This window comes from Macaca fascicularis, chromosome 2, assembly GCF_037993035.2.
Source record: "Macaca fascicularis isolate 582-1 chromosome 2, T2T-MFA8v1.1".
In the NCBI taxonomy this organism is placed as follows: domain Eukaryota; kingdom Metazoa; phylum Chordata; class Mammalia; order Primates; family Cercopithecidae; genus Macaca; species Macaca fascicularis.
The window spans coordinates 114,657,987-114,683,581 of record NC_088376.1 but is presented as its reverse complement, the minus strand read 5'-3'; the positions used below and the strand labels follow the sequence as shown (position 1 = coordinate 114,683,581).

Genomic DNA, 25,595 nt, shown 5'->3' with positions numbered 1-25,595 from the left:
TTTCTCTATCCTTCTTTGTACATTTCCAGAAAATTGTTTCCCCAGGGCCCCTCCCCTTGAAGAATTAAACAGGAAGCTGGAGTAGACTGTCCCTTCTTTCCCCCACCTCTCACACTCCAAAGCTCTGGTTAACTCTGTGGGCCAGTGACTTAGATTCCCCAACACGGATGACAATCAGAGAATACACATGCAGTAAGAATGCTTTCGCTGCCACCAGCCACTCACAGACACACCATCTCCCACCCTCTGAAGGCACTGTGCCCAATCCCCAGCCACTCACTTGGTCTAGTCAGGGCTGCCCCTTCACTGGTCTTGCCTTGGCTGAGGACTAGCTAGCTTCAAGCCACTCTGAAGTCAGCTTGCTGTTTCCCCTGGAGCCTGGTAATACATCCTTCTTCAGGTGAACAAAAGCAGAAAAAGCCCAGTGAACCCCACTGCAACAAAGAGCCTGCCAGCAGTCTTCCTTCTTCTGCTCCTGCCTATCTCACCACCCAAGGGCTATCCCAGAGCCCACTATGTTCTAAGATCTATTCCTTTCACCACCACCCAGCCAAACAGCTATCCAGACAATTCCTTGATCAAGCAACACTGCCTTCTTGAGTTTAAATTTTATTTTACAAAAAGAGAAATAAAGAAAACTGATAGGCAGTTATACTGACTTACAATTGTTCTGTTTGCTTTTTTTTTTAAAAAAGTGACATGAAACACAAGTAAAAATAAATACGTCATAGAAACAGCCAGTTGCCCAGTCTCTGGCGCAGGAGCGCCTGCCCTGCTGAGAGGAGGGAAGCCCATGATCACACCAGCAGCTGGATCACCCAGCCACAGATGCTCCTCAAAGCCAGGCACAGGTCCCAGGCCTCAGGGGCGTCCTGAGGAAAGAAGACGGAAAACCAAAGCCAGATGCCAGGACCCTGGGGCCACCTCATTATCCCCCACTCCTCCTGGCAGCAGTCTGGTCTTAGTGGTTGTCCATAGCGACCCCCCTTAACCCACCTGGACCCTCTTCCCCTGACCTCTCTGAAGATGGTACAAGGGAAAAACCTGTCTTGGGCAGGCTGGGGGGGATTCTTCTGGTGAGTCCCCAGCCCACCCTGAGTAACACAACCAGATAACAGTCATTTTACACCCAGGTGCAGATGAGCACAGCACACACATACATACACACGCGCGCGCGCACACACACACACACACAGCTGGGCTGAGCTCTCTTCCAGGGAGGGTCCTGGGTCCGGTCACAGTATTAGGTCCTCTCTCTTCTGAATATCATCCCAGTAGTGGCAGCAGAGAGTACCCAAACCTCCCCAAGCCCTCTGCATTGCAGACACTGCAGCCTGCTTGGCTACCCCTCCCCAACGCACTAGATTACTATGTCAAATAGACCTGCAAAAGCGAAAGGTGCACACTCAGGTCCCTGAAGAGCAAAGAAGTTGGACACTGCCTGCTCAAGTTCATCGTTATAAGACTCAGATATTCATAAAAGGCCTAGGGCCAAGCTAGTAGCACAGAAAAGCCATTAAGGGGATCACAGCAAAATACACAGGGCAGAAGAGAAGAGCTGGCAGCAGGGGAACAGAGTCTGAAGGTGACCAATGGAGAGCACAGCATTCTCAAATAGTCCTTGAGATACTGATTCCTGGGAGTAGTCAGCAGAGGGCCAGAACATCTCCCCGGTGTCCTTTTGGGGAAGGATGACTTCACCTAGTTTTGGAGGTGAAGAGCCACTGAGCTGGGTGCACAGAAGGCCATGGCTCAGAAGGGAAAGACTGATCTTCTGAGAAATCAAAAGGAAGTGGGGGCTGGGAGCAGTGGCTCATGCCTGTAATCCCAACATTTTGGGAGGCCAAAGCAGGCGGATCCACTTGAGGTCAGGAGTTCAAGGCCAGCCTGACCAACATGGTGAAACCCCGTCTCTACTAAAAAATACAAAAATTACTGGGCGTAGTGGTGTGCACCTGTAATCCCAGCTACTTGGGAGGCTGAGGCAGGAGGATCGCTTGAACCCGTGAGTGGAGGTTGCAGGGAGACAAGATCATGCCCCTGCACTCCAGCCTGGGCAACAAAGCAAGACTCCATCTCAAAAAAAAAAAAAAAAAAAGAAGTGGAAAGCAGAAGGTAATATCCAGAACACTAGTAACAAAGAATGTAAAGCCCCCAGAAGACCTTCTCCATGGGATAAGGACTTAATTTCAGAACAATACCAGGCTTGAATAGACTGACACAGAGGGCCCTTCTCTGCTGACAACTTTGGGAGTGATGGTCCTACCCAGGTCACTTAAGTTTGGCTAAGTGTTTCAACCAATCTGCAAAACTTTACCCCAGCACTTTGCTTCCTGCTCCTGAATTGAGAAATTTCATATTTAGTTGTGAATCACAAGCATATAGAGACTCCACACACTAATTCTTAGGGAAGAGAGCTCCAAGGACCAGACAGAATTATCCTTAAATCAGGAGATGATGAGATAGATGGCTAAGAAGCATAACTCAAAGTGTGGACTTCATAGATATCCAATCTAAATAAAATGATATGACCCAACATGGTTCACTTCCTTTCTTAAATAGCTACTTTGTCCCTGTTCAATTTTTATCTACAAATATATTAAGGAAATCAAGCATCACTATAAATGGTAAACCTGAATCATTAAGTAGTACTGTGTTCCCCAGGCTGAGAACTTGGCTAAACCAGATGAATGGGGCTTGAGAGGCCCTTGAAAACATTTCATGAAGACAATGGTAAGGGAAAACGCCTAGGCCTGATTTTCTGCCCTCCCTCTTATTACCAGCCACAACCCCCACTCAGGCCTGGATGGTGGGTGGAAGACACCACCAAGTGTTTATGATCAAAGAAACTGTAAAACATGGTTCTTAGGCTCTGAGATACTTCCCGCTTCCCTCACAAACATGCTTATGTTTGGTATGCATGCACATTTGCCTACCAGCACACATAAAGAGACAGCGGAAAAGTCAGAAGTGTTTTCAGGTTCTTTTCTTTAAAAAAAAAAAAAAAAAGCAAAAACCACGGACCTGGTAGCACTCCAATTTCCCATGATCCCACCCCCAACCCCTCTACACAATAGAAACTGCACATATGAGAGAAAGTCTTCTCTAGTCAGGTCAGCCTCTCAGAATGATGGCCTCTGCTGAGTAGAAGCAAGACCCAGTCCCTGGAACACTGGGTAGAGAGTAAGCATGTGCTGCCTCTCAGAATACCCATTTACTTTCTGTCAACTTCAAAAGTCAAGCCCATCCCTCCAGGGAATGGTTTCAGTTCCCGGCTGGGAAGGTTTCCGGATTCTTGGAGGTTGGTACAGTGATTTCCTAGAAGTGAACACAGAAATACCCCCTTCTCCCGACAAAACACACACACACACACATACACACTTGCACACATGCGTCTCTGGGATCCCAGTGCTCCAGGGCCTGAGAGGCATCAGTGTAACCCAGGTTCTGAGTATGTCCTGTAAATTGGAGATTCAGTCTAGCTCACTCCTACTGCACCAGCCTCAACCTGAGAGCCCACTCCAACTGAGTCCCTTCACCATCCATTCTTGGGATGCATCTGAAAGAGAAAGCACTGGTTGGAACTGCTATTTTTAAATTATTAAAATAATTTGCATAGCTAAATTGTAGATCTAAGGCTTCCATGAGTAGAAGAGTTAAGTGTCTGGCAGGGTGCTTATGAAAACACAAAGCTTCTTAAGTTCCACTTTTGGTGTTATTGGACAGCAGACAAACACACATATACACATGCATCCCATCCATCATGTCCTTGTCTCTTCTCTGAGGACAATACCCCAGAGTCTGCTAAGGCCCTCCAAAGATGGAAATGGGCTGGTCAGAAGAACTGCAGGAGCTACTACTGGGATAACCTGACTAAGCTGCCTTCTGGGCTGGGAAGAGGCAGGTACAGCACCTGCCCAGTAAGGAGGGAGCCATGGGTAAGTGGTAAAGCTCTAAAGCCAAAGTTTGTTCATCATAAAGAACCGTCTGGCAAAGTCTTGGGGTGGTGGATACAGAGGGGGCAGGGACACCAATAGGAAGACAGCCAGTGTTTATGCTTAAGGACTAGACGACCCTCCCCTGGCAATGGCAATAATGGGAGACCCAGAATGACTGGCGCGTTAAGGTAAAACCCAGACTTAGGGCTCCTACAGAGAAAGGGCTCCTCCATGTTCCTTCAAATATGGAGGCAGCAGACACCAGGCCTACATGGACTACCTGAAGACATTTCCTAACAAGAAATCAATAATCCCTCAACCCAGCAACCACCTATCCACAGCTTCACTATTTGGCATAGACAGCCAGCCTCTAAGGTCATCCCAGGAGGATATAGCTCCAAATCTGGGGTCTCTTACTTTCCAATTGCAAACTCTATGATCACAACTTTCAATTTCTGTGGAATGAGTCCCACCCTCCACTAACTATCCAGTCTCAGGATTCCCTGATCTTCCTGAAAAGCCATCTCTCAAAAATATAGTTGTTTAATCCAAACCTTGGTCAAACCTAACTCTTTCCCTGGTCAATTTACCATCCATCCAGGATTGTTTTTCACCAGTAGCTATAGGGTCTGGGATATCTTAAAACTTCCCTTTCTATCTCCTATCCTCCTTACCCCTAACCTCCCCCCACCCCACCCCCAAATAAACAAGACACATGAAAAGTCCAAGTAATAAATAATTGCCCATAAGAAATAAATTAACATGGAGCTCTCTAAAGGGGAAGGAAAGAAACAGGAAAGACTACCAGGATAGGCAGCTGGAGGCTCAGTTCCACCCTGGTGAAAAATGTCTTTTCCAGCCACAACTCTATGACCTTTCATTCACATACTGCAGTGCTTCTCCCTCCCAGCCTCTGCACACAAACAACCTTCCACGCTGGAAAGGGAGAGCTGCTCAGAGATAGCCACCGGGGTTAAGAGACATAGATTGGTAATGCCCATTTTCTCTCATGAATTTCCCCACATTCTCACACAAATGTGGCTCTGAAAACCAGACACTTGAGTTAGCTGGGCCTTCTCTTCACCCATCTAGAAGGAAACTTGTGATTTCCATGGCTCTTCTGGGCTCACCCTGATGTTCACACTAATAGGTGCCATGAACCACCAAACTGACTTCCATTTAAAGAAAGATAAATTCATTTTTCAGTTTCCCTCTTAGTTCTTCCCTCCCTCCCCTCCCACCTTCACCCCTGCTCTGTTCCATACATATACATACATACATACATAAACATACACCCACACACTCACAAACACACATACCTGGTCAGCTTCCTTCCCAACCCCTAAAAAGACCCCACTTCACATGGGATCACAGTCTGCTCCTGCTACCCACCCTCCTTCTCTCACTCATTCTCCCTCCCTTCAATCCCCTCCCCAGGCCAAGCTAAGTCACCTAGTAAGGCAGCTCTCTTGGGAGAGAATGTTCCCAAAAACAGAAATGGGATGTGCGCTTCTACACTCAGATGGGCGAGTAAGCAAGCAGACAGCATAAGCAAGGCAGGAAGGAAAAGAGGCTGCACTGCCCCTCCATCCCTGTTTTGGGTCCCTGATTTCCCACTATTGCTGCTCTGTTGGACCTTTTTTTTTTTGCCTCTTTTGTTAAACAGCAACAGAGCTCTGCCACTTTGGCCAACCACCCTCCTTTGTCCTCTTCCTTTTCCCTCCTGCCAAGTGTCCTATTCTCAAAAAGTCTAAATCACTGCCTTCCAGCTTGGTGGGCAACCTGCTGGGGGCCCCAAGTGAGGTGGGGAGGGGCTCCCCAGCTATTTCCCAGTGACCTCTATCACATCATCGTCCTTATCCTCATCATCATTGGAGCTGAACCCCACCTCGGCGACCTCATGAGAGTCAAATGGAGGCACCTGGGACCGTAGAAGGCCACCAGCTGGGTAGCCTGCATGTGGGGACATGTAGCCTGGATAGATAGACATGCCCCGCGAAAGGTTGCTGGGCAAGACAGGGGAAGGAAAAGGCGCAAACATCCTCGGCTCGGACAGGAGTGGCTGTGAGAATGGGAGTGAATAGCTGGGTAGTATCCCTGGCACAGAAGGGTTGAGCATGAAGGAGGGGTTGCTGGCAGTGACTGAGGTAGCCGTGGAAGAGGAACTGACGGGGCCTGCTGGCACCAGAGGGTCAGTAGTCACTGGAAACACCAGGCGGGCATCTGCCAGCAAATTGGACAGCTGGTAGTAGGAGGGGGTACTGCCCATAAACAGGGAGTTCTCCCCAGCCTGGGAGGTGAAGGGGGTGGTGAGGTTATGGTTTAAGGAGACGGGTGGCATGGCAAACCCGCCAGAGACTGGATACCCGTGTTCATACGGCTGCACGGGGACTGGCAGATGACCCTTCCTGGACCGCCGGCGGGATGACTCCTGGGCAGCAGGTGGTGTGGCCAACTTTCGCTTGTGGCCCCTTAAGTCCAGCACTGGGTGCCTATCACCACAGGGCTGGCCAGTCACCAAGAGGGAACTACTGAGGCAATGACCCCCTAGTCGAGGCTCAGTTCCGAGAGCTGTCCCAGGAACAGCACTGCTGTCCATAAGTTGGGCCGGGGGGCCAGGCAGGGCGGCACTGGCGCTTGGGGAGCTCTGATGGGATTCCCGGGCAGCAGCCACATCTGCATACTGCTGAAGCTCACTGATGATCTCTGGGCTGTCAGGAGAGACGGGCCTGGCCAGCCCCTCAGGATCAGGGGCTTTGGGTGATGAGGCACTGTGTCTGCCGTTGCTTGTGGACTCGCAAGAAGGTCCCTGGGAACCTGGGGACAAAATGTAGGTAACTGAGAACCAGAGTGGCCAGGGAGAGAAGAAGGGTGGAGGAGAAAACTCCATTAAAAAAAATCCTATCCTGTAGTCCCCAAAATTATAATAGTTTGATGTCTAAACAACATCACCCAGTCAACCTTTTCCAGTCACAATGAAAGAAATTCTTTGACCCCAGAAATAAGTCTATCTATGACAAGACATGTAACTTTTCTGCATCCCAGTTCCCCAAACTGTAAAAGTATACCAAAGTAAATCCTATGAGATAAGGGATATGAAACACTAAGAGATCATTCTTAAAACTAGTCAAACTTTTTCTGGCAGTAAGAGACAGTCAGTGATCAGTGTGGGAGAAAGAGGAAAATCAAGCTAAAAAGCACTTCATTCTGATTTGAAAACAAAACAAAATCCATAGCTATGAAAGACAACTGGGACAAATAGGAATCTCAATTTTGGAATACTAGGTAATTTTATGGAACTGTTAGCTTTCTTTAGTGTAATAATGATATTGTGGCTAGGAAGAGAATATCTTTAATCTTAGCAGATGTATGTTGAAGTAGAGATAAGATGACATGATGAAAAACATGACATGATATCTTCAACTTACAAATGACTCAAATAATAGAAAGGGAGGGAGAGAAAGAAGAAGGTTTATGAAAACCAACAATCATTAAATCTAGGTGCAGGATATATGGGTGCTCATGGTGCTATTTTTCAACTTTTCTGTATGTATGAAAATTTGAAATTTCCATAATACAAAGCAGGGAATAAGAGCATTCTAGCCCTCTAGAATTCTAGCTTGGGGTGGGAGGATTCAATGAGAACCACTCCCACTGAGGGGAACTTGGCAAGAGTTCTTAACACTGTTCATGTGCCACACATACGCCCTTTGACCTGGCAATCCCACTTTAAGGAACATATCCTATAGATATAACCACCTCTGAAAAAGCACTGTCAGTGATGGTGGAGTATAATAATCAAAATGTATGTTGACAGGGAACTAGTTAATACATTGTGTTATAGCTCATCCTGTGCGAACCTTCAAGGAGACATATCTAGAAGAAATGATAAGGAATAAACTATTACTGGTAAGTGAAAAAAGGAGTAAATAGTATTTTATGGTATGTTAGCATTTGTTTTAAAAATACAAAGAAAGTTGGCTGGGCAAGGTGGCTCACACCTTAACACCAGCAATTTGGAAGGCCGAGGTGGGTGGATCACTTGAGGTCAGGAGTTAGAGACCAGCCTGGGCAACATGGTGAAACCCCATCTCTACAAAACATGCAAAAATTAGCTGGGTGTGGTGGCACGCACCTGTAATCCCAGCTAATTGGGAGGCTGAGTCAGAAGAATCGTTTGAACCCGGGAGGTGGAGGTTGCAGTGAGCTGAGATTGCGCTACTGCACTCCAGCCTGGGTGACAGAGCAAGACTGTGTCTCAAAAAAAAAAAAAAAAAAAAAAAAAGGAGGAGCAATGGATGGCTGCGAACATGGTGGAGGAAAAACTTATGGCCCGGCGTGGTGGCTCACGCCTGTAATCCCAGCACTTTGAGAGGCCGAGGCAGGCGGATCACGGGGTCAGGAGTTCAACACCAGCCTGATAACATGGTGAAATCCCATCTCTACTAAAAATACAAAAATTAGCTGGGTGTGGTGGCATGCTCCTGTAATCGCAGCTACGCAGGAGGCTGCGGCGGGAGAATCACTTGAACATGGGAGGCGGAGGTTGCAGTGAGCCGAGATTGCACCATTGTACTCCAGCCTAGGCAACAGAGCGAAACTCCATCTCAAAAAAAAAAAAAAAAAAAAAAAAACCTTACTTTTCACTTTACCTCTTTGTGTACATTCTGAATTGTGAACCATGTACATATTATCTGTTCACATAATAAGTTAATACCTAACCAAAATAAAGCAAACGAATGTTTGAAAAGTAAAATGGAAAGTAAAAGCCATCACACCTGAGGCAGCCATCCGACCATCTTCAGGAACCTTTGGTTTGCCAGTTGCCCGGACAGCAAAGATCCGTCCATCACTGGTACGGATGTATGTCCCTAAGAATAGACATGAGGAAGACAGTTAGAAGCAGACATTCAATACAGCCAATCCTGGGAAACTCCAGGCTATGCGCCATGGGCTTGTAAATAGCTATGCAATTAGCTATACCATCTCCCAAGACCCCTGAAATAAGGAGTGGGGTGACTGAGCTATGGACTCATAATTATTCATTTATTTCACAAACATTGATTACATGACTACCATGTGCCAGGCACTGTTCTAGACACTAGAATGCACAAGGCAGAAAAAGTCCCTGTCTCATGGAGCTTAGTCTCTAGAGGGAGACAGAGACTTACACCACAAAGTATCAGGAAGGGTTCAATGCAATGGAGAAATAAATAAGGTACTACAAAAGAGAGTAAGTTGGCATCCTATGTTCCCAGGCACTCTGGCCCAGGTCCTCCTCTTGATCTGGAAGGAAGGAACCTTATTGCTTCAATATCCTCTCTCCCCTAGTAGGAATAATTCAAGAAAGACCTGCATTCTATTCCCACAAGGCACTAATCTATCTTCTCTTCAGCCTTGGGTATGTCATTTGATCAACCTCCTTGAATGTCAGTGCTGCCTTTAGGCCGGGAGTTGGCAAACTTTTTTACAAGAGCCAGATAGTTTTTGGGCCAGGCAGGGTGGCTCACGTCTGTAATCCCAGCACTTTGGGAGGCCGAGGCAGGAGGATCACGAGGTCAGGAGATTGAGACCATCCTGGCTAACACGGTGAAACCCGGTCTCTACTAAAAATACAAAAAATTAGCTGGGCGTGGTGGTGGGCGCCTGTAGTCCCAGCTACTCGAAAGGTTGAGGCAGGAGAATGGCATGAACCTGGGAGGCGGAGCATGCAGTGAGCCGAGATCACGCCACTGTACTCCAGCCTGGATGACAGAGCGAGACTCCGTCTCAAAAAACAAAACAAAACAAAACAAAACAAAACAAAACAAAACAAAAACAAGAGCCAGATAGTTTTATAAGAGCTTTATAAGTCATAAAGTCTTTATAAGTCATAAACTCGTCAATTCTGCTGCTGTAACACAAAAATAGCTTGGCATGACTGTTCTCCAATAAATTTTTATGGACACTGAAATGTGAAATTCATATAATTTCACATGTCACAAAATATTACTCTTTTGATTTTTTTTCAACCAATTAAAAATGTAAAACCCATTCTTATCTTACAGATATTACAACAGGTAGCAGGCTAGATTTGGCCCATGGGGCATAGAGTTTGGTGACTCCTGCTATACACTAGGAAGAGAGCAGTAAAGGGGGCTGGGATCTAGACTAGGAAGAATCCAGTAAGGAGGCTGGGAATGGTGTTTTCTGTGAGTCCGGGTATTTCATGGCACTTTTTCCCTAACCTCAAAGGTATTCTAATCCAATAGAAGCTAGGGCAAAATCTCTTTACTGAACAAAAAGTCTCAAAGAGCCTCACACAATCATGGGGCTTAAAGGCTAATATGTAAAACAGGCTTGGTTAGGAGATGTGGGTGCAGAAAAGAGGGGGAAAAACAGGCTTAGATTGTGTCTCAACACTGTTCAGCTCAGCTTTTTTATTCCACCAATCTCATGTCCCTCTGTAAGGAAGACAGAGGCAGATGTGGACTTTTCAAATTACCACATGCAAAAATTCTATCATGCAACCCATGTGTAATTCATCCACATAATACATTTCCTATCAGGGGACTCCCACCCTGCTCCAAGCAAGTGGGTAAATATATGTAGGCTTATAACCCATTCCACCGCTCTTTCCCTCCAATTTTGGTCTCCTTGTGTCTACTTGTCCCATCCCAAGATTCTCATAAAAATGACAGTAAGGGCCGGGTATGGTGGCTCACGCCTGTAATCCCGGCACTTTGGGAAGCCAAGGTGGGCGGATCATGAGGTCAAGAAATTGAGACCATCCTGGCCAACATAATGAAACCCCGTCTCTACTAAACAAAAAAAAAAAAAGTACAAAAATTAGCTGGGCGTGGTGGCACGTGCCTGTAGTCCCAGCTACTTGGGAGGCTGAGGCTGAAGAATCGCTTGAACCTGGGAGGTGGAGGTTGCAGTGAGCCAAGATCGCGCCACTGCACTCCAGCCTGGCGATAGAGCGAGACTCCGTCTCAAAAAAAAAAAAGGACAGCAAGATAAGAGAAATGTAGGGACCTTAATTTCCTTCTTTTAAACCACTGACTAATAATCCTATGGGCTCAACCCAACTCCCCTAAGCTCCTACAAATGCTATTTTCTCATTCAGTTCCCAAATGTGACATCCTAATGGGATGATTCCTATGCCCTGTCTAGCTCAAGTCATACATATTTATTATTCTTCCCAGCCCAGCACTTTCAACCAAAGGCAGGGCACAGGTCCTTGGTCAGGCTCTTACCTTTTGTCCCACGGATGATGTGGATGCTCTCACCAGCATTAATTCTTGCCTGTACATCTGTGGAGCTGTTCAGTCCAGGAATAACAATATCTAGGAAAAACACAGATCTTAAATTTAGATTGCACGGGGCCTGACTGAAGGAGGGGGGGAAATTGCAAAGTCCCACATCTACCCCAGTTCTTCATTGGTTTCCCTACAGCCTCTCAGTGGGGCATAGGTCCAAAACCAAGGAAGGTAAAGCAAGCAGGATCTTTCACAATTATCTAAACAAAGAATACTATGAAAACAGGAACCTCGCCAGAAATCTGAGCTGATTATCTTTGTAATCAATTTCCCTTGATTTAAATAGAAATTCATAGTTTTTGGTGTGAAAAATGTTTTAGTTCAGATGGTTGTTTCTGTGTATTTTTTTCCTCCTCCCTAAACTATTTGCACGTATCTGCTCCACATCACTTTAGGCTCCAAAAATGGCCTAATCCTCTTCCTTGCTGGCATTACCCCCACACCTGGGAAACAGTATTTTCAAGAATTAGTAGATAATAGGATTACAAGGGGCTCTCTTTTTCACTCGTTTCAAATTTTTTACTTAGAAAAATCAGTTAAGATCTTTTCATTAAAATTTATATATTGGCCGGGTGCAGTGGCTCACACCTGTAATCACAGCACTTTGAGAGGCCACGGCGGGTGAACTGCTTGAGCTCAGGAGTTTGAAACCACCCTGGACAATATGGTGAAACCCCATCTCTACCAAAATACAAAAAAGTTCACTGGGCATGGTGGTGCATGCCTGTAATCCCAGCAACTTGGGAAGCTGAGGCAGAAGAATCACTTGAGCCTGGAAGTGCAGTGAGCCAAGATCGTGCACTCCAGCCTGAGCAACAGAGCAAGACTCCATCTTCAAAAAAGTAATAATAATAATAATTTATATATAACAAATATTTCCAAATAACAAGATAAAAAACAGGATCACAAAATGTTTTCCATCTTAATCATACTGAATTACAGAACAAGCTCCTGGAGTGGATGGGTTGGCTACCTCCCACCACTGCTGACTGGCCCACCATGCTCAATTTACATCAGACTCGCAAAGGTAGAGCAAGTGACAATTCAGGTCTTCTAATTATGTACAAAGGTTGACAGCTGTCTTTTAAACCCAGATGGCTCTACAGTCAGGCAGGGTTCAGCATATTCACAGCTCTGTAAGAACCTGAGACCGACCCTGTGTTCCAGTGACATTTCCACAATTCCTGCAGCGCTCAGAGTCTATCTCACCCACCAAATCCAAGAAAACCCAGTTCTGTGTTGTTATTCTCAAGATATTTCACTAGAATCCAAATTCCTCAAGACCAGGGACTGTTGTCTTCCCTATTTTTTATCAACAGTGCCAAGTGTAGTAAGGTCAAAAATACAAAAGGTGTTTAATAAGATACTTCCTAAATGAACAAAGTAATTTTAAAAGGGACAGCAGCTCTGCCACAGAACCCAGGAGTTCCCACCTGTTGTGGTGACCACCTTCTGCACAAGGACTCCTGCACGCTGCAAGTAGTTGATCGGAAAGTTCATGGATGGATTTGTGCTGGAGGCAGAGCTTACGCTGCCTCCCAGTGGGACATGCCGGGGCATCATGGGGATGGGGGTGGACTGTACAGGACGAACACTGGCCACAGGCTTTTCATCACCCTTCAAAGTTGGCTGCCTGTAAGAGAAAGACAAGGACACTAAAAGAGTTTGCCAGAACAACTCTTACCTTTCTCCAAAGGCTACAGAGCCTCTCTAGGCTGTCCCATTCTACACCATCAGTTGCTGCTCAGAGAAGGATCAGAAGAATCTGCAGGGTCTGGTTAATTCAAAAGGAGACTAGAAGGCAGGACTCAATTGTAGCAAAAGAGGCAGAGGGATAAAATCTGTCAAAGTCTAAGGATAATCAGATGTTGGTGGAATAATATTTTCTGGACACGCAAGACAGTATTTGCTCCTCTAGAACCTGGACTATCTACACTAGGAGTTAGTCCCTAAAGGGAAGCCAGGAAGCTGTCAAGATGCAATAAGGCAGGAAAAGTTCTCCTGACCACGGCATATGTTAAGTTGAGATGGGCAGAATTTTCCCCATTCACCCATGGAAAATGGGCCATGTAATGACACATGTTTAGGTGATCCTAAAAAATAGTGTCCCAACTTTAAACATCTTTACTTTCTCTCTGAAACCTTGAGTCTCAATAAGTAATACAGACACCTCTCTCTCTCTTCTGCATTACTTTTCATTGAGTTCATCCTAGCTCCAGCCTGGACCAACCCTCAAAGTGCCCCTCCAGTCATGACAACAAAAGCAGCAGCTGCCAAAGCACTGTGTACAAAAGCCAGGCTTCTACTGATTTAAGATTTTTGAAAAGTCCCTGTCTACAAGCTTTCTTAAGTCTGCATCTTTTGTCTTTGGGCCTGGGGCGGAGGCAGGGGGTTGTGGAAACCCTTGGACTGATACATTCTTCCTCATCTGACTGAAGACTGGCACATAAAATAACACTTTTATACCACTCTGCTGTTGGAGCTGGTCTGCATGACTCCTCAATCACATTGCTCTTAGGTTTTTAAAGGCCCCTTTGGTCAGCCCTTTGTCCCTGTGGACCTCCAACTTCCCAGATGGGCCCCAGACCTGTACTATCTGGCCTGTTTCCCCAATGTCTTCCTAGGATGGTTTGGCAGGAGTTAGAGGCCCTGGTCAGGTATCAATGTAACAGAAACCCAGCCCAAGCCTCATACCCTGCAGGCACTAAGACTAAGAATTTGGGTAAGAAGTGTTCCTCACATGTACCCATGTGGACAAAAAAAAACTCAGCAGGATCATGAACTCATCAAATGCTGTGAGAAGCTGGTGCCCCCATAGGGCCAGAACTAAGCCAGAAACAAAGCTGACATCTCCTTATAGCCAGCCTGGACCATTTGTCACATCTCTCCATGTGGCTTTTCTCACTGGGCTCAGATTTAGTCCATTCCTGATGTTACACAGAAAAGCCCAAAAAAGGGGGGGGGGGGGGGGAGAGGGGGACGCCGGTGGAGGAAAAGAGAAGAGACCATTCCTGAGCAATACTATCTTGGGAAATGACAGAAGTAAAGTCTGAAAGTTTTGAAAGAGAGTGACTTTCTCTTTTGAGATTGGGTCCCACTATGTTGCCAAGGCTGGTCTCCAATTACTGGAGTTTCTGCCGAGAGATCCACCGTTAGTCTGACGGGCTTCCCTTTATGGGTAACCCGACCTTTCTCTCCGGCTGCCCTTAACATTTTTTCCTTCCTTTCAACCTTGGTGAATCTGACAATTATGTGTCTTGGGGTTGCTCTTCTCGAAGAGTATCTTTGTGGTGTTCTCTGTATTTCCTGAATTTGAATGTTGGCCTGCTTTGCTAGGTTGGGGAAGTTCTACTGGATAATATCCTAAAGAGTGTTTTCCAGCTTGGTTCTATTCTCCCTGTCACTTTCAGGTACACCAATCAAGCGTAGATTTGGTCTTTTCACATAGTCCCATATTTCTTGGAGGCTTTGTTCGTTTCTTTTTACTCTTTTTTCTCTAAACTTTTCTCACTTCATTTCACTCATTTGATCTTCAATCACTGATGCCCTTTCTTCCAGTTGATCAAATCGGCTACTGAAGCTTGTGCATGCGTCACATAGTTCTCATGCCACAGTTTTCAGCTCCATCAGGTCATTTAAGGTCTTCTCTACACTGTTCATTCTAGTTAGCCATTTGTCTCATCTTTTTTCGAGGTTTTCAGCTTCCTTGCAATGCATTTGAACATCCTCCTTTAGCTCAGAGAAGTTTGTTATTACCGACCTTCAGAAGCCTGCTTCTGTCAACTTGTCAAAGTCATTCTCTGTCCAGCTTTGTTCTGTTGCTGGCAAGGAGCTGTGATCCTTTGGAGGAGAAGAGGTGCTCTGGTTTTTAGAATTTTCAGCTTTTCTGCTCTGGTTTCTTCCCATCTTTGTGGTTTTATCTACATTTGGTCTTTGATGCTGGTGACGTACAGATGGGGTTTTGGTGTAGATGACCTTTTTGTTCATGTTGATGCTATTCCTTTCTGTTTGTTAGTTTTCCTTCTAACAGTCAGGTCCCTCAGCTGCAGGTCTGTTAGAGTTTGCTGGAGGTCCACTCCGGACCCTGTGTGCCTTGGTATCACCAGCGGAGGCTGCAGAACAGCAAATATTGCTGCCTGAACCTTCCTCTGGAGGCTTCGTCTCAAAGGGGCACCTGGCTGTATGAGTGTCAGTCAGCCCCTACTGGGAAGTGTCTCCCAGTTAGGCTACACGGGGGTCAGGGACCTTCTTGAGGAGGCAGACTGTCCATTCTCAGAGCTCAAACATTGTGCTGGGAGAACCACTGCTCTCTTCAGAGCTGTCTGACAGGGACATTTAAGTCTGCAGAAGTTTCTGCTGCCTTTTATTCAGCTATGCCCTGCCCCCAGAGGTGAAATCTACAGAGGCAGGCAAGCCTGGTTGAGCTGTGGTGGGCTCCACCCAGCTGCAGCTTCCGGACTGCTTGTTTACCCATTCAAGCCTCAGCAATGGTGGACATCCCTCCCCAAGCCAGGCTGCCACCTTGCAGTTCGATCTTGGAGTGCTGCACTAGCAGTGAGCAAGGCTCCATGGGCGTGGGACCCACTGAGCCATGCACGCGGTATAATCTCCTGGTGTGCCGTTTGCTAAGACCATTGGAAAAGCGCAGTATTTGGGTGGCAGTGTACCAATTTTCCAGGTACAGTCCATCACGGCTTCCCTTGGCTAGGAAAGGGAAATCCCCAGACCCCTTGTGCTTCCCAGGTGACGCGATGCCCTGCCCTGCTTTGGCTCACCCTCTGTGGGCTGCACCCACTGTCTAACCAGTTCCAATGAGACGAACCAGGTACCTCAGTTGGAAATGCAGAAATCACCTGACTTCTGCATCGATCATGCTGGGAGCTGCAGCTTGTTTGTTTTTAACATGAGAATCTTAATAAGGAAAAAAAATTTTAGGCTGGGCATGGTGGCTCATGCCTGTAATTATGACATTTTGGGAGGCTGATATGGAAGGATCACTTGAGCCCAGGAGTTCTAGACCAGTCTGAGCAACACAGTGAGACCTCATCTCGACTAAAAGAAAATTTTTTTTTTTTTTTTTTTTTTTTTTTTTGGAGACGGAGTCTCACGCTGTTGCCCAGGCTGGAGTGCAGTGGCGCGATCTCGGCTCACTGCAAGCTCCGCCTCGCGGGTTCTCGCCATTCTCCTGCCTCAGCCTCCTGAGTAGCTGGGACTACAGGCGCCCGCCACCGCGCCCGGCTAATTTTTTGTATTTTTAGTAGAGACGGGGTTTCACTGTGGTCTCGATCTCCTGACCTTGTGATCCGCCCGCCTCGGCCTCCCAAAGTGCTGGGATTACAGGCTTGAGCCACTGCGCCCGGCCAATTTTTTTTTTTTTTTTTTTTTGAGACAGAGTTTCGCTCTTGTTGCCCAGGCCAAAGTGCAATGGCACGATCTTGGCTCACCACAACCTCTACCTCCCAGGTTCAAGCAATTCTCCTGCCTCAGCCTCCCAAGTAGCTGGGATTACAGGCACACGGTACCACACCCAGCTAATTTTTGTATTTTTAGTAGAGATGGGGGTTTCTCCGTGTTGGTCAAGCTGATCTTGAACTCCCGACCTCAGATGATCTGCCCGCCTCGGCCTCCCAAAGTGCTGAGATTATAGGCATGAGCCACTGCGCCCAGCCAAAAAAATTTTTTTAATTAGCCAGGCATAGTGATGCACACCTGTAGTCCCAGCTACTTGGGAGGCTGAGGTGTTAGGATCACTTGAGCCCAGCAGGTCGAGGCTGCAGGGAGCTGTGATCGCACCCCTGCACTCCAGCCTAACAACAGAGTAACACCCTGTCGCAAAAAAGAAAGAAAATTTAAATCTGTTCACATCAAATAATTATTTTTAATTCAAGATAATCAAATAATTAAAAATGCAAGCTACTGAATCAGGTAGCAGATCTGATCAGTAAGTGGAGGGTGAGAGCTGTGAGGCACTGTTTTGAAATTAAAAAAAAAAAATTAAACCTAGATAACTGTTCTGTAATATCTTACAAGGAGCCTCTCTCTCTGCTTAGCAGTTGGCTTCTATTCTGTTAATATTCTGAACAAGTCTAGATGTTGTACTCAAAAAAGAGATTTTTTGGTTCCAGATCATGGCACAGACATAGAATGAATCCCCTTAGGAGCAGCAGGATTCCCTGACTGTAATCTGAGAGAACAGATCCTTTATCCTTGAACATCACTGCTAAGTGAGGCCTAGAACTAAGGTGCTAGGGGTAAGATGCACCTGTGTGGAATGGCTGGGCCTCTTTTTGGGAAGTTTTATCCCCGACTCCTATCCAGGTGTCCAGAAGGACTCTCCTGGGTCACGGGCCAGCAGCTCACTTTTCCAGCTAGGGCAGTCAAAACCAGAACCATTCAAAACACCAGGGCTGCTGAACTACTTTCACACCTACCCTAGAGCAGAGCCTGTCAATTCACAGCAGTCAAGGAACAAGTTGTAGGCTCTGCTTTTGTTTAAAATATGAACAAGTTGAAAGGTGTTTGTGCCTGGCCCAGCAGGAGACCCTCCCCTTTCTGGCCATAACGGTATACCCAACATACCACCTGGGCATCATGGCAAGGGTTCCAGGAAGCATCAACTCACCAGTTTCTCTGGCTGAAGGCAGGGATGCTGGTCAGGCTCTGATCACTGGCAGGGTAATACTGCGCATACGATGGGCGGGTATAGGGGACTGACGTGCGTTTGTCTTCCTCATAGCTTTTCTTTGCTGCTTTTTTCTCAGCCTTGGTTAGCTTGTGATCCTTTCGGTTCAGGAGCAATGACTCATGCTCGAAAGGCTCCTGGGACACAGGAGGATGTTGATTTAGTTACCAATATGGCTGATGGATAATGAGCCTTACTTTAAGACCAAGAAAAGAGCTGGCTGTCTCCAGCACTAGTGAAGAGACTGCTCATAGATACACAGGCTGGTTTACTGTCTTTCTGTCAAGAGTGTAATTTATAGCTCTAACCTAGGACCAGCTTTAGACATCAAAGCCTGCCTTCCCTATCAAAAGAATGGGGGAGTTCAGATAATTAACAAACCACATTTTTAGAAATTTCCCCTCTCTTTCTGCTAAGAAGACTCACACTGGCCAAATTATTATACATGGCTAACCTTAGCACTCCCAGGACCAGATTAGGGAAGGGGGTAAGTGGTTGGGGAAAGGGAGGGGGACTGAGTGGGGCAAGAAAAAGAAGCCCTTGAGTCCAAGTCACCTGCATGAAACATCACCTTGGATGAAGAAAACAAGCTTACAAGACAAGCCTCCCTTGACAGAGAGATTCCCACTCCGGGGACTGCATGCATACCAAGTTCTTACCTTGGTGATGAGGTGAGGGTACTTCAGACAAGCCAGTTGCAGGACTGACTCCTTGATCCCCTTTATGTTCAAGGAAACTTGGGGAGCTGGCTCCTTCTCAACAAAGTGCAGTAGGTTTTCTACCTCTTTCCGGGTAAAGTTCAGCATTGGATTTAGATCATCCACCACCCGATCTAGAAGGATAAAAACATGGAGAAAGTCAGCACACCGCATTAAAAACTGTAAAGGTCAACAGAGAGAAGTAGCATAACTGTCACTAATAATGAAAAGTCATCCCATATCTGAAAGTCAAAGACTAGGTCTGAGGTCCTGGTGACACTGGAAACATCATATAAGGGGAGAACTTGTATAACGAGCTTGGTTTGTTATCATTAAACTCACCTTCAACAAGTTGAGGTCAATTACCTTTTAAGCAATGTGAATCAGAATGAGATAGGAGGAAATGATGGCTTTCTCGAAGCCTGCCTGTGTTCCCATATCCTGCTCCTCCTCTCCCACCCTTGATACTAAAAGGCTGTATAGATGTGCCTCTCTGAAGTCTGGAAGATGGCCCACCTGACATGCCCTGCTTGGAAATCTGACGGTCATAGATCTTCTTTTCTAGAGTGTAATCAGCCACAAGGCGATAGATGTAACAGGGCTTTTTCTGGCCATAACGGTATACCCGACATACTGCCTGGGCGTCATGGCAAGGGTTCCAGGAAGCATCAAACACCACCACTCGGTTGGCACCAATCAGATTCACACCCAAGCATCCGGCCCTTTAAAAGACAAGCCAACAATCACAGAATCTTTAGTCTTAAAAAAGGTTTTCAAATCAGTTTTGCCTTCTGTGACTTCTACCCCAATATTACTCTGTCCTAAGCCCTAAGCACAACATACTCAAGAATTTTGCTGTCCTGCTGATAAACAGTACATTCCTCAAGCACTGAAAATTGTGCCCTGAAATCCAACATGAAAGTGTCTACCAGCTCAGAAAGAAAACTTACTCTCCTCTTCTCTGTACCAAGTAAGGCCCCCACATCCTGGCCTTGGAGTGATGTTCCTTGGTGAGGGGAAACTTCTGCACACAGATGTTTCCACTATTTTTAGTCCAACAGCTTAGAAGAGTGACTGGCTCACAGCCTGCCAAGGGCATTATGATGGCAGAAGGCAGCACAGCCTTCAAGCTGCTTGGCATGAGACAATGCCATCAGCCTTTTACAGTTACCTTGCACTTTCTCCTTTTTAAAGCACTTTCACATTCACCACATCATCTAAGCCTCATAACACTCCTGAGAGAAAAGCCAATTAAAACCCTTGGGTATTTTTTGTTGCTGTTGTTTGTTTTTTTCAAAAATGAGACGGGGTCTCACTCTGTCACTCAGGCTGGAGTGCAGTGACTCAATCAGAGCTCACTGCAGCTTCAACCTCTCAGATTCAAGCCATCCTCCTGCCTCTGCCTCCCAAGCAGCTGGGACCACAGGCGCATGCCACCACACTCAGCTAATTGTTTGATTTTTTGTAGAGACAAGGTCTTAGTACGTTGCCCAGGCTGGTCTTGAACCCCTGGGTTCAAGCAATCCTCCCACCCTGGCCTCCCAAAGTGCTGGGGTTACAGGCATGAGCCACAACCATTGTTAATGAAGGTCTCAAAAAATTTTATGATACCATCATGACTGCCCTGCTAACCTAATTTCCTTTTGAAGTCCCCTCTCTGACCCCAAAAACAATTACAAATCTAAGCTGATCTCTTCTGAGGGAACTTGGAGTTTTGGGGTACCAGCCCAGGTGGCCAACAGCCTGTACAGATTCCTTTGACCTCACCTCTTGGGATCCACTCACCTTGTAGAAAGAAGGAACAGCCAGGTGGTGAGGTTGCTGGGATCATTGAACTGATTAATGAGCCGCTCCCTCTCAAAGGCAGGGGTGCTACCATCTAGCCCTAGGAGGAAGGAAAACCATAAGAAGTGGATATATTAGAGCAAGGATACACAGCAAAATCACTGGGCAATGTCTTTTAAAGAGCAAAACAAACAGAAACACAACAGTGCTCAGATCTCACCCCTTGGACATATCATGGGCCTACAGTAAGTAAGGCCCAGGCATCTACAATTTGAAAATATCCCCAGGTGATTCTCAGGTGCACCATGGATTATAAACTACATTTCTCCCCTTTAGTTCTTAGGTCAATTCTAAAGCCAAGAATCCTAGACTTCAGAGTGTATAGTAATCACCTAGGGAATTTGGAAAATACTGGCTCAAGGTGACCTCTCTGCCTCAGTCTTGTGAGTCCTGGTGAGTGCAGAAGGACTAAGAGTTTGTGTTTTGATATGGATTATGTTCCTCCACTAGGAATCTGCATTTTTAACAAGCTCCTGAGGCTAAGAACTTGCTGTAAGGAGACATAAAGGAAATACATCTGGAACAGTAGGATGAAACACATGAATGAAAGGTGGGAAGCTCAAAAGAGGGAGAAAAAATAGCCTTTAGGGCCGGATGCACTGGCTCACGCCTGTAATCCCAGCACTTTGGGAGGCCAAGGTGTGCAGATCACGAGACCATCCTGGCCAACATGGTGAAACCCCGTCTCTACTAAAAATACAAAAATTAGCTGGGCGTGGTGGCCTGTGCCTGTAGTCCCAGTACTTGGGAGGCTGAGGCAGGAGAGTCGCTTGAATCTGGGAGACGGAGGCTGCAATGAGCTGAAATCGTGCCACTGCACTCCAGCCTGGCAACAGAGTGAGACTTTGTCTCCCAAAAAAAAAAACAAAAAAAAAAAACTTCAGTTAAGAAACATAAATAGTAAGGGTAACACTTATCATCTTGAGTAAACAGCAAAACTAAGGGCATGAAATACCACCTGGAAAACTGAATTACTACTGTTGTAGGTAGCAACAGTTTAATTGCTTGGTACTGGGGTTCTATGTCAGGACCCAAACCTACCTTTCCAACCTGAGTTCCAACAGTTTCCAAGCACAGCTCACCATTGAGTTATAGGGCAAGCTCTGAGCCACACCTTGTGCTGGGGGTCTTCCTGCTACTCCCTGAACTTCCAGCTCTCTAAATCCTTCCATTAAGGCAGTGGAATGAGGGCGATTTCTCCACACTCCCACTCCCCACAGGACATCTGGCAATGTCTGGAGATATTTTGGTTGTCACTACTGCCATCTACTGAGTAGAAACCAGGGATGCTACTAAATGTCCTATAATATACAGGACAGCCCCTTAAAACAAAGAATTATCTGGCCCAAATGTCAGCAGTGCTGAGGTCTGTATTTCTCAACTTTTTTTTCATTACCACCCCACTAAGGAATGATTTTTTTTCCCCAATGACACTATGTCCTCCATGAAATTTAATACCACAGATATACTGTATATCTGTTTATGTACTGTATGTATATCTGTGACTTACACATTTTAAAAGTTAAGATTTCCACCCTCTGCTCAAAAAAAAAAGTTCAGCCCTTTAAAGTATTACCTCCCCCACAGAGAATGCATGATCTAGGCTTGTGTTCACTCTGATCTTTCAGCCTGGAATGATCCTCAGGCAACAATAGCCCTGTATATTCAAATCCTCCCCATTTTTGAGACACCTTGGCCAATCATCCTCACCAGAGTGATTCTATCCTCCTTAGAACCCCAGTTAGGGCACTCAATTGTTCTTGAATTGTCATATCTCAGATGAAGAGAAGGCCTATGCCTTCTATTTCTCTATACTCTCCCATCTCTCTCAATCCCCCAGCCCCTAGTACAGTACCCTGTACGCAATGACTGGCTCTTAGTATTCCCCTGCTCCTTGGCTAATCACAAATATTCCTATGCATTTGATGGAGTGGAGAAAAAGAAAAGAGAGAGAAGGAAAGGAAACCCTTAAGCAGACCTTGCCAAGGCTTCAAGAACAACGCAACAATGAACTCACGGAAGTAGCTAATGTTTCGAACCCACTTCTGTGCTCCTTGCCCCTCGGCACCAGGTGGACAGGGTACTTCTCGTTTTCCAAGGAATTCCTCGATGAGAGCCAAGGTGGAAAGGCTCTGGCTGAAATGGAAAACACTTTGTTCAGATGGCTCCCAGAATTGAGGGAACATTGTTCCCAATAGGTTCATACTCTTGTACAACTTTCTGACAATGGGAGCTCCAGAACCTAGCACTAGTAAGAGGTAACTCTAGGCTGGGCACAGTGGCTCAAGCTTATAATCCCAGCACTTTGGGAGGCCAAGGCAGGTGGATCACTTGAGGTCAGGAGTTCAAGACCAGCCTGGCCAACATGGCAAAACCCCATCTCTACTAAAAATACAAAAATTAGCTGGGTGTGGTGGCACACGCCTGTAATCCTAGCTATTTGGGAGGCTGAGGCAGGAGAATCACTTGAACCTGGGAGGCGGAGGTTGCAGTGCAGGATCACACCGTTGCACTCCAGCCTGGGCAACAAGAGTGAAACTCTGTCTCAGAAAAAAGGAAAAAAAAAAAAAGAGGTAACTCTAGGTTCAGCACAGTGGCTCACGCCTGTAATCCCAGCACTTGGGAGGCCAAGGTGGGCGGATTACCTGAGGTCAAGAGTTCAAGGCCAATCTGGCCAACATGATGAAACCCCATCTCTACTAAAAATCCAAAAATAATTAGCCTGGCATGGTGGCACGTGCCTGTAGTCCCAGTTACTTAGGAGGCTGAAGCAGGAGAATCGTATGAACCTGGGAGGTGGAAGATGCAGTGAGCCAAGATCGCACTACTGCACTCCAGCCTGGGCAAGAAGAGTGAAACTCCATCTCAAAAAAAAAAAAAAAAAAAGAAAAAGAAAAAGAAAGAGGTAACTCTACCAAGAACAACCAAGGGTATCCTTCCTAGCACATAATGGGAGCAGAGTCATCCACATACTTATGACTACCACCACACTGAAAAAATACTCTCTTCATTCTTCACTTCCACAGTTGAAAGTTTCTGGGGTTTAGCTCAATGCAGAGTAACAAATAGCATTTAGCATTAAACACTACCACTGCATGAATATACATCAGATATGATTATGGGTTTTACTAGAGAGACAAAATCACTCAACTGCTTCCAAGATATCATGAGAGCCAGTGTCCTTAGAAGTGATCCATAAAATCAACACTAGGCTCTCCCCAAGCTAGAATCACTGCTGTCCTCTCAAAGTGTGTCACATGTGGAAGCCCTCACTCTGAGGCTCCTGAGCCAGGCTCCTGCCACTTGGTTCTTCTTGGAGCATAATCTGGTCAGATTATAAAGGAGGAGAAGCAATCAACTTCATTTTCCTGGGGAGTCAAGTCTTAATGAGACTCAAAGCTCTAGCCAGACTGAGAATATAACTTGGAGCAAACTACATCACTTATTTGGCTTTACAGACAAAGCTTAAAACCGAAAATAAAAGGTTAGGGAGGGACAGAAGATTAAACCAAGGGTCAGCAAACATTTTCCGTAAAAGGACACACAGCAAATATTTTAGGCTTTCTTGGCCACATAGAGTCTCTGCCACATATTCTTTGTATGTTTTTTATAACCCTTTAAAAATGTAAAAACTATCCTTAGCTCTCAAAGTAAACAAAAACAGGCCAGAATTTGAAAGATTAGACTCCAATGCTAACCTAGGGTTCTAAATTGTTCTCTGTGGAGAAATCAAATTGGGCAATGAAATAAACTCCAAGAGACAGACAACATGCAAGAAGGTCCTCACAATAAGCACTTGTGGGGGGGCGGTGGCCTTGGTCTTGTTCTGTGGTGGTTTTGTCATTCTTTACCACAGACACACAGCCTCAACTGGAAGTTTCTCATCCTACCTAAACACAAGGATCTTGTCCCCAAGCTTCACACTTTCCTCAATCAGGTGGAAAAGCAGTACCATCTTGGGAGAGTTTTCTAAGACTCCAGTCTGGTAATTAGTCAGAAGGTCCTTGGCCTGCAAGAGAGAAACAAGGCAGCTTGGAGCAGGTGCAAGGTCAGATCACTAGAAATAAAATTCTTTCCTTCCAAGGCAGCAGCTCATTGGCCACCTTTGTAATTCCATAAAGAGACCCTAGCCGTGCATCCCTACCCTTTCCCCACGCAGGACTTGCACCACCCCTTCTCAGCAATAGTTTATGGTTCCTGAAGGATCTGTTTGACTTACCCATTCATATGTGACGATGTTGTTGCCTCGCTCCTGGAAAGGGTTGAAGCCAACGCCCTGTAGGAACTTGCTATTGGTTGCCTCTCCCACTGAGGAAGCCAAGGGGCTATCCTCCCCCTTGCCTTTTGTTCCCTGTGGTGGACAGCGGGTACTGGTCCCCGCAGAGCCAAGTTCTTCCACATCTAGGTCCTGCTCATTGGCCAAGCTCTCCTTCTGAAGGGCTTCATACAGCACATCAGGGTGATTCCAGATCTGAGGTTCAAGGAAAGGGAGAGGGGACACAGGACAAAGAACAATGCAAGGGTGTCCCAGGAAGTCTGGAAACACATACTTACTCAAACACACACGTTCCACAGTAAACACTGTCACACCAAAAATTAAAGTCAGAGCCCTTCACAGCCAAAGAGCCTGCATATTTGTTTTCATTGCCAGTTCTGGTCACCATGACACATGAATGGGAGCATTCATACCAGGAGCCATACCAGTAAGTATGTTTGCTACATAATCAAAAAAGCTGTCACAAGCCTTTTTGACATTCTTATTCAAATAAGAGTAAGAATGTTCCAGTTTCACCGTGTGACTACAGTCTGCTACTGTATAAAACTATAGACAAAAATGTATCCGACTTATAGTAGATCAATCACATATCATTTCAGGGAGTATTCCTAGCAAGAGTTGAGAACTCCCAGGAGAAGAGAGGAAAGGAAGAAGGAAGGATGCAGTGACACCAAAGCATCATCACAGAACATGTTTGCCTTAGTTTCCTGGCCTTGACTCAGCACTGTGGCTATAAAAGAAATATTTGGAAACCCCTCCTAAGCTCAGACACATACCTTCTGCTGACTTATCAAAGCAGTGGCCAATTAAGAATAATACCTAACAGGTCTGCTAAAGAGTAGCCAGAGGTAGAGG

The 25,595-nt window shown here is 46.0% G+C and overlaps 1 protein-coding gene across 9 annotated transcripts in view; it reads right to left on the bottom strand.

The window, feature by feature from the left end:
• The window catches only part of LOC102125569 (RAD54 like 2), a 166,717-nt gene that overhangs the window by 35,295 nt on the left and 105,827 nt on the right, over positions 1-25,595 (bottom strand). For 7 of the 9 annotated variants that reach the window (XR_012431228.1, XR_006696088.3, XM_045386176.3 and 4 more), the window contains 11 exons: positions 24,684-24,935; positions 24,355-24,473; positions 22,482-22,600; positions 20,405-20,504; positions 19,136-19,341; positions 18,581-18,753; positions 17,862-18,058; positions 12,673-12,872; positions 11,177-11,266; positions 8,717-8,809; positions 6,305-6,755 (listed from right to left, as the gene is read on the bottom strand). Coding sequence is in view for 7 of the 9 variants with exons in the window: in XM_045386176.3 (XP_045242111.1) it covers positions 6,305-6,755; positions 8,717-8,809; positions 11,177-11,266; positions 12,673-12,872; positions 17,862-18,058; positions 18,581-18,753; positions 19,136-19,341; positions 20,405-20,504; positions 22,482-22,600; positions 24,355-24,473; positions 24,684-24,935 (2,000 nt within the window). In the remaining 2 variants the exon portion in view is untranslated. The remainder of the gene's footprint in view (positions 1-6,304; positions 6,756-8,716; positions 8,810-11,176; positions 11,267-12,672; positions 12,873-17,861; positions 18,059-18,580; positions 18,754-19,135; positions 19,342-20,404; positions 20,505-22,481; positions 22,601-24,354; positions 24,474-24,683; positions 24,936-25,595) is intronic. The other 2 variants (XM_045386178.3, XM_074032352.1) reach the window with 1 other exon arrangement.